The following is a 12,209-nucleotide window of genomic DNA, read 5'->3' on the forward strand; positions in this document are numbered from 1 at the left end:
CCCAGGCGGGAGCAGAGTGGACCTGAGGGACTTCAGAAAAGACCCGACGGGCTCTCAGGAGAGCTGAGCAGAGACAGACCGGGGAGACCACAGATCAAAGGAGAAGCAGGAGAGGGAGAGGCCCCAAGCCTCAGGACGTCGGGCCGGCAGCCCACCCGGCCAGGAGGTTCCCCAAGCACAGACCCCAGCAGCCTCTTCCTACCTGGTGGCGCCTCCACCCTCGGGCTGACACTTAAGCACGGGTTCTGACCCCATCCCTAGACCTGCCTGGAGGTGGACACTGCGCGCCCCTCCCCGTGGGCGCCGCCCACGGCGGGGCCACGCCCCCCAGCTTCCCACTGGACCTGTTCGACAGCCCCCAGGAAGGTCCTGTCAGGACTGAGCGCACAAGCCTGACCTCAGCAGTGTCGGGGGCGGCTGGAAGCACAGGTTGACAAGGGCATGACAGTTCAGGGCCTGGGAGGGGGAGCCCTTCCACCTCCAGCCTTCCCCAGCTCATGAACCTCCCACCCAGTCACTGTGGGATGAGAGGTATTGGGGGTACCAGTGTGTCCATGCGCGGGGGGCACCCGGGCCGGGGACAGCGTACCCAGAGCCACCTTCTGGGGTCCTGGGGGTTGAAGGCGGGCAGACCCACAGTGCACTGGACTGGGCCACCGCTATGCGGCCAGCAGACAGGGTTGGGGGGGGGGACACTGTTGTAGCCCAGGGCCCAGGCCCTGACCCCAGCTGCTCCCTGGCAACTCTCAGGGTGGGCTGCACCTCCCAAGTGCCCGCCCAATGCCATCTCTGCCAGGACAACCCCACCCCTCTCATCTCCGACACCTGCCGGGACGGTCCAGGCAGCCAGGCCTGCAGCCCAAGGTGCCGCGGTTTCTGAGTCAGCGATACTTCCCGAGCTGAGTCCTCCCTGGTGAATCCAGGTCCCCACAGGCCGAAGACACGCCAGGAATTAATGCGGCCAACTCCTCAGACACCATGCTCAGCCCGCCCCTCACCCTCGGCTCCCACTCAGCCCCCGCCAAGGACAGACACGGAGGAGGGGCTGCCCCACAGGGAAACAGGTTTATTGTGGCTGCAGCCAGCGATCAGCGGTTAGACTTGGCCACGCGCTCCAGCTCGTCCTTCTTCTTGATGGCGTAGGAATTGGAGGAGCCCTGCAGGAAGAGACGTTTAGCTCAACGCGGACCCCCTTCCCCTTGAGACCCCCCTGCCCCCTACAGCATCCCCGCCCACCTTAGCTGCGTTGATTAGTTCATCCGCCAGGCACTCGGCAATGGTCTTGATGTTCCGGAAGGCGGCCTCCCGGGCGCCGGTGCACAGCAGCCAGATGGCCTAGGGGCAGGGGGCCAGCTGAAAAGGTGCCCCCACACCAGGAGGGCTCACGGTTCTCCGGTACCGGGCCCCCTAACACACCCTGCCGACCACGCTGCCACCCGCAGGCCCACCGAGCATGGTAACGGGAGCCCACGGTGCTGCCCAGGGCAGGCCGCTAGGGCTGGGATCAGACAGAGAGCCACAGAAAAGGGTGTCAAAGGCTGAGGCCTGGGTCCCTGATGGAGCAGATTTAAACCGGCTGAGACGGGGAAAGCAATGTGTGCTCCTGGCCCGGAAGCCTTGACTGAAAACAAACAACTGTAAAGGGTGTGCTGGTGCCAGCTCCACAAATTGGACCTGTGATGCAACGTGAGCGACAGATTGCGGTTACATTCCTTGCAGTGACGGTGGGGACAGACCAGACTACCTAGGAGACACCCGCTGAAGTGTTAACAGAAAAACGGTCAGAACACCTGCAATGGGTGGGTTCTCACACGGTCCAAGAAAATAGAAAACAACATAAAAACATACACCCAAATGAAACTGGTCCTTCAGCCAAACGATGCCCAGCAGAGGGCCAGAGCAAGGATGTGCTCTGTGGGGTGGGAACCGTGGAAGGCTTCCTGGAGGAAATGACACTCAGGTAAAACATGCAGATGCGAACATCCCCAGTTGCTAGCCTCTGCCCCAGGCAGCATTCTGAACCAGCCAGGTGGCTGTTCCTGGGTGCCTGCATGTGCCCAAAGGCCCCAAGCCCACCTGATTCACACGGCGCAGTGGGGACACGTCCACGGCCTGCCGCCTCACTGTTCCAGCTCGCCCAATGCGGGTGGAGTCCTCCCGGGGGCCGCTGTTGATGATGGCGTTCACCAGGACCTGCAGGGGGTTCTGGGGGGTGCGGGGGGACGTGCATGAGCCAGACGCCCAGCCCGCGTCCCTCCCCGTCCCTGGAGGACCACGGCATGCGTATGGTGGGGGTGCTGTTGGCTGCGGGTTGCCTGAGGGCACTCTCCCTGCCTGGCCCCGAGCCCTACCTCGCCAGTGAGCAGATGGATGATCTCAAAGGCGTGCTTGACGATGCGCACGGTCATGAGCTTCTTGCCATTGTTGCGGCCATGCATCATCATGGAGTTGGTGAGGCGCTCCACGATGGGGCACTGTGCCTTGCGGAAGCGCTTGGCCGCATAGCGGCCCGCGCTGTGGGGTAGGTACTTGGCATACTTCTCCTTGACAGCAATGTAATCCTGGGGCAGCAGAAGAGGGGATGGAGGGAGCTCACTCAAGAGCAGGAAGGACATCCGAGGGTACCAGGGGGACCCAACACCCACTTATAGGAGCCCCCACCCACCTGTGGGCTTTGGATGTGAGCCCCTACCTGCCGCAAAAATTAAAATCTAAGCAAGTGACCCTTGGAAGGAAAGCTATGACAACCTAGACAGAGTATTAAAAAGAAGAGACATCACTTTTCCAATAAAGGCCTGTATAGTTAAAAGCTGTGGTTTTTCCAGTAGTCATGTACAGATGTGAGAGTTGGGCCATAAAGAAGGCTGAGTGCTGAAGAACTGATGCTTTCGAACTGTGTGGTGCTGGAGAAAACTCTGGAGAGTCCCGTGGACTGTAAGGAGAGCAAACCAGCCAATCCCAAAGGAAATCAACCCTGAATATTCTTTGGAAGGACTGATACTGAAACTCCAATCCTTTGGCCACCTGATGCTAAGAACTGACTCATTGGAAAAGACTCTGATGCTGGCAAAGATTGAAGGCGGGAGAAGGGGAGGACAGAGGATGAGATGGCTGGACGGTATCACCAACTTAATGGACATGAATCTGAGCAAACTCTGGGGCACAGTGAAAAGAGAGGGAAGCCTCGTGTGCTGCAGTCCATGGGGTTGCAAAGAGTTAGGTAAGAGTTAGCAATTGAACAACAAAGTGTCTTCTTCACAAGGTCCCTAGAAGAGTACTTTCCTAATAATGGGAAGAAGGTTGTGGAGCACGAAGGAGATGGCGGCCCACAACTCCGGTTTTCTTTAACAGTGTCCTTCACTCTTCACTGACATTTTGTATCAAACAATTCTTTGCTGTCCTGCACACTGTAGGGTATTCAGTAGCACTCACCACTGACACCCGGACAAGTGCCCGGACATTGCCTAGTGTCCCTAAAGGGCTGACAGGGGATCCATCCCAGAGAACCAGTTTTAAAAGAATCATTCAACAATCTTGCCTATGGATACATACAAGTCCCAAGACAATATCTAGTAAACACTAAATCATTGGGGGAGGGGCTGAGTCAGAGGACTCCATGTACCTGAAAAGGACTACTTCTGACCTATTTCCAGGATGAACCCTACATTAAAAAGTCACTCTACCACAAACAAACAAGAACATATACAAACAATGAGTTTCTACAAAACCAAGGACTGATAGCAAAGAATACAGGATTCTGACATAGGCATGAGAGACTGGAGTCTCGTCTGGAGAGAACCATTTGCACAAACAAAACTATACAGAGGGGTGTACATGCAGGGACTCGCACTGTGCAAGAAAAAATTGTGAATACCAAACACCCCAGCAAGCATTTGGTTAAGTTGCTGGGCCCCATGGTAAAGTCCAATACAGCTCTGTAGTGAGAATTTTTTTTTTTTTTAATATTTATTTATTTGGCTGGACAGGGTCACAGTTGCAGCGTGTGCGATCTAGTTCCCTGACCAGGGACTGAACCCAGGCCCCCTCCACTGGGAGTGCACAGTCTTAGCCACTGGACCACCAGGGAAGTCTGATAGTGAGAATTTTGATACCATGCTGACTTCTGCTTCCCCAGCCTCTTGGAGAACACCAGGGAAAAGTGAAAAATTGTTTTTATATTACTAAAGTTTTGTACCAAAAAAAGCAAGAAGGAAGAGGCAAACACACATGTGACAGACCATCATGTGACCTGCCAAGACTAAAACATTTACTATCTGGTCATTTGAAGTTTGCAAACCTCCTCCAACAAACCCATGAAATAAAACAGCTCTAGAAGACACTCAGAGAGAAAAACAGGTTTGAATTTTCTGTTGGGCTCAGTGCCTGCATACTGTAATATACATGAAAGATGAAAGTTCTCAGTTGTGTCGGACTCTGTGTGACCCCATGGACTATACGTCCATGGGATTCTCCAGGCCAGAACACTGGGGTGGGTAACCCATCCCTTCTCCAGCGGATCTTCCCGACGCAGGAATCAAATCGGGGTTCCCTGCATTGCATAGAGGTAATTAAATAGTAATGCTGGTTGGGTGGCATCACAATGGACCTGAGTTTGAGGAAACTCCCGAGAGACAGTGAAGGACAGGGAAGCCTGATGTGCTGCAGTTCATGGGGTCACAGACTCAAACATGACTTAGCCCCTGAACAACAATACTAATGCAGTCAGAAAACATAAATTTCTTTTTATAAGGGCCCCACAAATGTCCTAATGAGCCCAAGTGTAAAACAATGTGGGGGCAACACTGTAGTGGAGAACTCCCATTTACCAACTTCAAAACCTATTACAAAGCTGTAGTAATCAAGAGTGTGATACTGGCAAAAAAAAAAAAAAGGCATAGAGACCAACGAAATAGAGTTCTGAATCCAGAAATAAACCCTTCCATCTTTGCTGAATTGATATTCAACAACAGTGCCAAGACTATTCAATGGGATAAATAGTCCCTTCAACAAATGGTGCAGGATACATACATATACCATATAAATGAGACTTAAGTAACATTTTATGGCCTAAATTGTTAAGATGCACAAAACTCCAAAAGACAAAAATCAAATGTGCTAGGACAACTGGATTTCCTCCCACAAAATAATTTGGGGCTTGTACACTTAAAATACTTGTGCAAATGGAGGGACGTGAGCACCTGAGGGTTTTGGTAAACTTAGGGCTCCTGGAACCAACATGCCCTCAGACACTGAGGGACAACTGGAAAGTCTTTAGATTTTCAGGCATTTGAATCTTTGTAATTTGACTCTTCTCTCCAGAGCACAACTTCTGAACTTGATGAATATTGCCCATTTTTATTTAATTCTAAAACATATAATTCAAATGTTATAGCCTGAACGAAACAGTATTACCTTTGCCATTTTCAATACTTGAGTAAAATAAGAAACACCTTTAAAAAACAAAATGTATAAAACTAAAAAATAAATTTTCTGTATATTTCCCTACAACACAAAAAAACTAAACCACCTGTGGGAAGTGATAATTACTGTGGAAGGAACCATCTCCTGGGAAAAACTGTAGCAACCTCTAACAGGATACAAAGAAAAGCAGATATGGTGGGTGTGGTGGTCCAGGAATCCCTCCTTTACCTGTCCCACCTTCAACTCTACTTGGGAGAAAGGCTACAAGTTTCAAGTGACCCCGCCCCCAGCTGGAGAACATAATCGTAACACCCTCCACACCTGCAGAGAAATGTCATTGATCTGCACGTCATCGGTGCTCCACTTTCCAAAGAGCTTGATGTCGGGGGTCTCTGCTACTGCAGGTGCAGCTGTTTCCCACTCCGTCATCCTAGGGATAAAAATCGTCAAAGCGCAGGCATACTTATCACTGACTCTGAGGCCAGCTTAGAGCACAACCTGAGAAGTGGGAAATTACCAGCAACCAAAGAACGCTGGGAATTATCTGGGGCCACCATGCTGAATGCTAGAAAAACCACTCATCTGTCAGCAAGCCACACCTGTCTCTTACCCAGGAATCCTGAGGCCCAGAGCTGACAGGCACCCCCTCAACAGTTGCAGGGCGGCCCAGGTATGGGCAGGTTGAGTCCAAATGCCCTGACGGTGCATCCGCTAGAATTCAAACCCCAACCATGTTCTTCCAGAGCTTTGTGAACCTACAGATCCACAACTCTCCTTTGGACTCAGCTCCCTCATCAGTAAAGTATAAGGGTTCTGTGTTTTACCAATACAAAAAGTGGAGTCCGACCCCGAGGGGATCTTTAGGGGCTGTTATGTAGGAGGAAGCGTCTCCAAAGTGTGAGTCTTGTATGTAAGGAATCTTCTTACGTAAATAAAGTACAACTGCAAAGACCAAGGCAAACCGCCAGCAACTTCTCCAGTACGCCGCGAGGCAAGGCTACGGCGGCGGCGGCGCTGAAGCCAGAGGGCGAGGGTAACTTTCCCCGCGCCTCCATCCGGTCACCCGCACTAGGAAAGCCCCCGGGCACGGGGCACACCCACAGCTTCCGGAAAACCCAGGATCGCTCCTCGGACCCCCTACTCCGCGGCAGCCTCACCTGAAGACACGGCCGAGGCGTCTCTATCGCTCGGCGTGGACCACGCGCCGCCCAGACACAGACAGGAAGAGGCCGCGCACCGCGGGCCGAGGCTTTTAGCCGAGGCGACAACTTCCGGGTCAGCGAAGGTGGCAGGTGCGCATGTGGACTCGGCCTAGTAATAGACCAATCCGGAACGAGCATGTAAACGCGCCCTCGGGGTCAGACGGAACACGTATACATTCAGCGCATGCGTTCTCGCAGAAGTGGGCCCAAAAGCCAGTCTGGCGGAAGTCCAACTTCCAGCCCTTGAAAGCTCGTCGAGGAGCACTTGCACAGGCGCAGAGGTCTCTTTGAGGCTAACGCCACCATGTCTAATAAGGTCAGAAGTCTGGCCCGCGGTGATCGCTACGCCGACCCGCACGCGTTGCAGGCCGAGTCGGCTGAGTGGTGCCGGGACGTCTTGACTGCGCTCCTCTGTGGTCCCGGCCCCGAGCGTGTGGCCAGGCTCCACTCGAGTGTCCGTCCCCCCTACACTCCCGCGGCCGGGGTTGCTTGGGGCCTGAGCCTCCGAGAGGGGACCCCTCGCTTCACCTCCTGCCGGGGTCCTCTTCCCCAGTGTCTCTCCTTGTTCCCCGCTTCTTGCCCCATTCCGCGTGCGGGAGGAAATCGGGGAGGGGTTCTGGGGGACAGCTCCCTCCCTTTCTGATTCAGCTAGGGCCTGTGTTGTTGAGGTCTCTAGTCGAGTGCATGGGCCGCACCGTGATGGGTGCCCTGTCCACTCTGCAGCCGCACTCAGTGACCCCGGCGATCGTTGTGGAGAGCACGTGGCAAGAGTCACACCCCCAGCCTAGACCCTGGAGCCGAGCTGGGAGGTGGACGCCTCCTCGGCGGGCTTCGCAGACGCAGCGACGCACCAGCTGTACACCCGTGCTGGCTGCAGATGGCAGGAAGCGGCACCTGGCAGAACTGAGTCCCCTGAGCCTCCTCACCTCCAAGTGCCCATCTCAACCTCCACCGGTGGGAGTTCCCCTTCTGAGACCCGAAGGGGCTCAGCCTCGTGACTCAGGCGGTCCTTCATTTGTCTCCAGCAACCCCACTTGTCCACCGTCCCAGCATATGAATTGCGGGTGCTCAGTAGCTGCGGTGTGTATTGACTGACTGACTGACTACTGACTATAAAGACTCGGTCCCACCCCATCTCAATTCCTGGAGCTTTTCAGAAACTCTGGACTGTCTCAATCGCAGCTCATGTCTTTGTCCAGGGGGGACACAGGACTTGAAGCTGGTCTGGGCAGAGAATCAGACCTCAGGCTCTAGGGGGGTGGAAGTCTGGGGACTGAGCCCAGAGGCCAAGCCCCCACCCCCCCACCACCCTGCATCCTGTAGCCTTCCCCTGGCCTCTGCCCTGCTGTGTGCAGAGCAGCAGTTGGGCTTCCCACCATGGTCTGTAGGATAGGGAGGGGCTGAGTAGGCTCTGTCTGGTCCTGGGGGATGCAGCTGGGGAAGTACTTCCCAGGGGAAAACAGGAAGCTAGGAGTAGGCACTGGGCACTCTCACCCAGCAGGATATAGAGTGCCCCGCCTCCAGCCCTGCCTCTTTCTCCTCAAAAGCTGACAAGGGCCCACCCCTCTGAACCTGTTTCCCCTGTCTGTGAAAATGAGAACTAAATCAAACAAGGTGAGTAAGGAGTCTGTGGCCTGGCCATCAGTGGTCACTTGATAGTGGACATCTTTATAGACTTGACAAGAGTGACCACCGTGCAGTGAAGAGCAGATGGGAGGACCTGCTGTAAAGCCCTCTGTGGTGGGGGGGGGCGGGGGTCACCTTGCTTAGCTGAAGATCACACACTATTTGCCAGGGCTAGGGTAGTCCCACCTCTCCAGGTCCCCAGACACAGGTACAAAGTCTGGAGTCTGATCCTGTAAGCCTCGGGATGCTGGTACTGTGTTCTCCAGGCTGGAGGGGGCAAGGCTCTGTAAACCCCACCCCCTACCCCCACCCCCGCCCAATTCCTGGTGCAGCATGTTCACTCTGGGCTAAGGAGCCCTGGCCATCCTCTGTGCCCTGGTTTTCCAACTGCTCCATGAGGGTGGAATGTCAGGCTTGTTCTCTGTGTATCCCCAGCTGGAAGTACAGCCTCTGCTCACAGTAACTGTGGCACGTCTCCAGAGTCTTGCTGCTCCCACTGTGGGCTTCAGGCAGACACTGAGTCACTGGGCCTCCTTCCTCCATGAGACACCAATTTCAGACCCATAGTCCTTCTGTCCCCTGTTCAGAACACCTCCTCACGTGGTTCTGTCCCTCTTCCTGGCCACCTCTTTTTAAAAATTAAAAAAAATAATTATTTTTATTTGGCTACCCCTGTTTAGTTGTGGCATGTAGGATCTAGTTCCTTGACCAGGGATCCAACCCTGGACCCCTGCCTTGGGAGCACAGAGTCTTAGCCACTGGACCACCAGGGAAGTCCTCCTGGCCACCTCTTAATCGAGGTCAGCCTTGGGAAACCCCTTCCTAATCCCAGGTAGGCATTAGGAATCTAGGAATCAGACAATTTGCTCTTCAGAACAACTTGATTAGGTAGTCATGGAGGCCCAGAGAGGTGCAGTAACTTACCCAGGGTCACACAGCAAAAGGGGGCAGAGCTGGAATTCTAAGCTGGTTGCCCCAGAACCTGACCTCTCCTCCCTCAGCTGGCCTCTCCACTTCTTTGCATCATGTCTGCCCCAGTGCCAGGGAGCTCAGCACCTACAAAGTGCCCAATAAATATGTGTCCAATGAACAAATGAGTCCAATCAACTCTAGGCCTTTCCACTGGATCTGGCATGATTCAGAGAGGGTCTCTTTCTGCCCCCTAAGCTCCTCCCTTATTAAAGAAAAGGTTCATGAACCAGTAACCATATACTTACCAAGGAAGGATGGTCTCTTTGATTTCAAACCTGCTCAAAGGAACAAATGAATGTGAACAAACAAGCATATTTATCATTCCTCTAACTCCTGCAGGACTATTAGTCTTCCTGCCACCCGCCCACCACCACCCCCCACACATACACAACACCCGCACCCATCTCCTTGGCAGAGAGCAAGTTGATCTTTCCCACTGCCCTGGCCACTGAGCATCAGTCTGGGCTCACAGGGATGGGTGGCTTGTCCAGGATGCTTGTTATAGGACTAGAGCTCAAGACAAGGGAGGTACCTGGACCAGCTCACCTGCTAGGTGGGCTAGTCTAAGCCCAATCCCCGTCTTCAATTTGCTTAGTTGTAAATCAGGACCACATGTTCAGGGTGGCTCTTCGGAATGAGGGCCAGAAGGGGCAACGGGACAGAAAGTGCAGGGCTGGGATGGCGATGCCCGAGCAGCTGCAGACCTGTCTCCTCATTTGGCAGCACTTGGGTGGAGAATAGAGGGGAGGAAGAATTTAGGACAGGGTATTAATAGGGGCTCTCAGAGGCTTGGATGAAGGATAAGTCCAGAAACACATTTCGAACATCCAAATATCCAGAGTTAGTGGGTACAGGATCTCAAATTTTGGAGGCCAGATGTATGAATTCATAAGTCTCACAGATACAGACACTAGCGGCTGCGATCTGGAGATGCAGGGCACAAATTCGGAGAGAAAGGGGGACCGGGACTCGAAGAGGGGAAACCAACGCCTTAACTGGGCGAGAAACGGATACATGGATTTGGGCGGTGGGATCCAATGGCAGAACTGGGGTAGAATCTGGCATCCGGACTCGTCGGAACTAGAGGCGGGAACTTAAGTTAGGCCGGAGCAGGAGGACCCGGCCGTGGGGATTTCGCGGCGGAGGGGGGGGGGGCGGTCTAAGGACACAGTTCAAACATTCGAGGGAACGCTCGGGCCTGCCTGTCCTGCGAGTGGACCCGACTAACAGCCAGGACCCACACCGAAAGCCCCGCCCTCCCCTGGGCACGACCAATCACTAGCGTAGAAGTGATTGTCAGCTGTGTGACGCCACGTGTCTCCAAGGCGATGGCGAATCGCAGGAAGGCTCCAGCTTTACGCGGACGCTGGAGTACTTACCGCCGCCTTCAGAGAGGGGCTGGGCTCGGAAAAGGTGGTGGTCGCCAAGGTAACCGGGAGGCCTGGCCAAGCCCGGAGACGATCGCCGGCTCCTCTCTCGCCGGGTGCTCAGCCGCTGAACGCCGAGAGGGGGGCGTAGCGCCTGGGTGCTGCCCTGGGGTGGGCTGGGGGTCGTGCCCTTAAGCCCGTAGGGGATAGGGCGGGGTCATGGAGCCGGGGTGAGGGATTGGGGCAGATCAGCCCCCGGTCGTGGGCCGTGGATACGAGTCTGGCTGCATGGGTCGAGCCCAGGATGCGTGGCTTTCTTGTCTGGGCCTCGGTTTTCCCATCTGTGAAGTGGGGATGTAACTGGTGATGGAAGTAAAACCCAATGCTGCAAAAAACAATATTGCATAAGAACCTGGAACATTAGGTCCATGAATCAAGGCAATTTGGAAGTGGTCAAACAGGAGATGGCAAGCGTGAACATCGACATTTTAGGAATCAGTGAACTAAAATGGACTGGAATGGATGACTTTAACTCAGATGACCATTATATCTACTACTGTGGGCAAGAATCCCTTAGAAGAAATGGAGTAGCCATCCTAGTCAACAATAGTCTGAAATGCAGTACTTGGGTACAATCTCAAAAACGACAGAATGACCTCTGTTCGTTTCCGAGGCAAACCATACAATATCACAGTGATCCAAGTCTATGCCCCAACCAGTAATGCTGAAGAAGCTGAAGTTGAGCGGTTCTATGAAGACCTACAAGACCTAAAACTAACACCCCCAAAAATGTCCTTTTCGTGATAGGGGACTGGAATGCAAAAGTAGGAAGTCAAGGGATACCTGGAGTAACAGGTAAATTTGGCCTTGGAGTACAGAATGAAGCAGGGCAAAGGCTAACAGTTTTGCCAAGAGAAAGCACTGACATCCTCTTCCAAAAACCAAGAGAAGACTGCACGTGGGCATCACCAGATGGTCAATTCTGAAATCAGATTGATTATATTCTTTGCAGCCAAAGAAGGAGAAGCTCTACACATTCAGCAAAAACAATACCGGGAGCTGACTGTGGCTCAGATCATGAACTCCTTATTGCCAAATTCAGACTTAAATTGAAGAAAGTAGGGAAAACCACTAGACCATTCAGGTATGACCTAAATCAAATCCCGTACACTTATACAATGGAAGTGACAAATAGATTCAAGGGATTAGATCTGATAGAGTGCCTGATGAACTATGGATGGAGGTTCATGACATTGTACAGGAGGCAGTGATCAAAACCATCCCCAAGAAAAAGAAATGGAAAAAGGCAAAATGGTTCTCTGAGGAGGCCTTACAAATAGCTGAGAAAAGAGAAGCTAAAGGCAAAGGAGAAAAGCAAAGATATAACCGTTTGAATGCACAGTTCCAAAGAATAGCAAGGAGAGATAAGAACGCCTTCCTCAGTGATCAGTGCAAAGAAATAGAGGAAAACAACAGAATGGGAAAGACTAGAGATCTCTTCAAGAAAATTAATGATACCCAGGGAACATTTCATGCAAAGATGGGCAAAATAAAGGACAGAAATGGTTTGGACCTAACAGAAGCAGAAGATATTAAAAGGAGGTGGCAAGAATACACAGAA

The 12,209-nt window shown here is 53.1% G+C and overlaps 1 protein-coding gene across 1 annotated transcript; it reads right to left on the reverse strand.

Annotated features, from left to right (window-relative positions):
* Positions 1-1,041: 1,041 nt before the first annotated feature.
* RPS5 (ribosomal protein S5) lies at positions 1,042-7,029 on the reverse strand. The gene is made up of 6 exons (XM_027514593.1): positions 6,579-7,029; positions 5,743-5,851; positions 2,352-2,561; positions 2,077-2,205; positions 1,237-1,335; positions 1,042-1,157 (listed from the first exon to the last, which is right to left on the reverse strand). The coding sequence occupies exons 2-6, from the start codon at positions 5,848-5,850 to the stop codon at positions 1,089-1,091; spliced, it is 615 nt and encodes a 204-aa protein (XP_027370394.1). The 5' UTR covers position 5,851; positions 6,579-7,029; the 3' UTR covers positions 1,042-1,088.
* Positions 7,030-12,209: the final 5,180 nt, after the last annotated feature.

This window comes from Bos indicus x Bos taurus, chromosome 18 (genome assembly GCF_003369695.1).
Source record: "Bos indicus x Bos taurus breed Angus x Brahman F1 hybrid chromosome 18, Bos_hybrid_MaternalHap_v2.0, whole genome shotgun sequence".
NCBI lineage: Eukaryota > Metazoa > Chordata > Mammalia > Artiodactyla > Bovidae > Bos > Bos indicus x Bos taurus.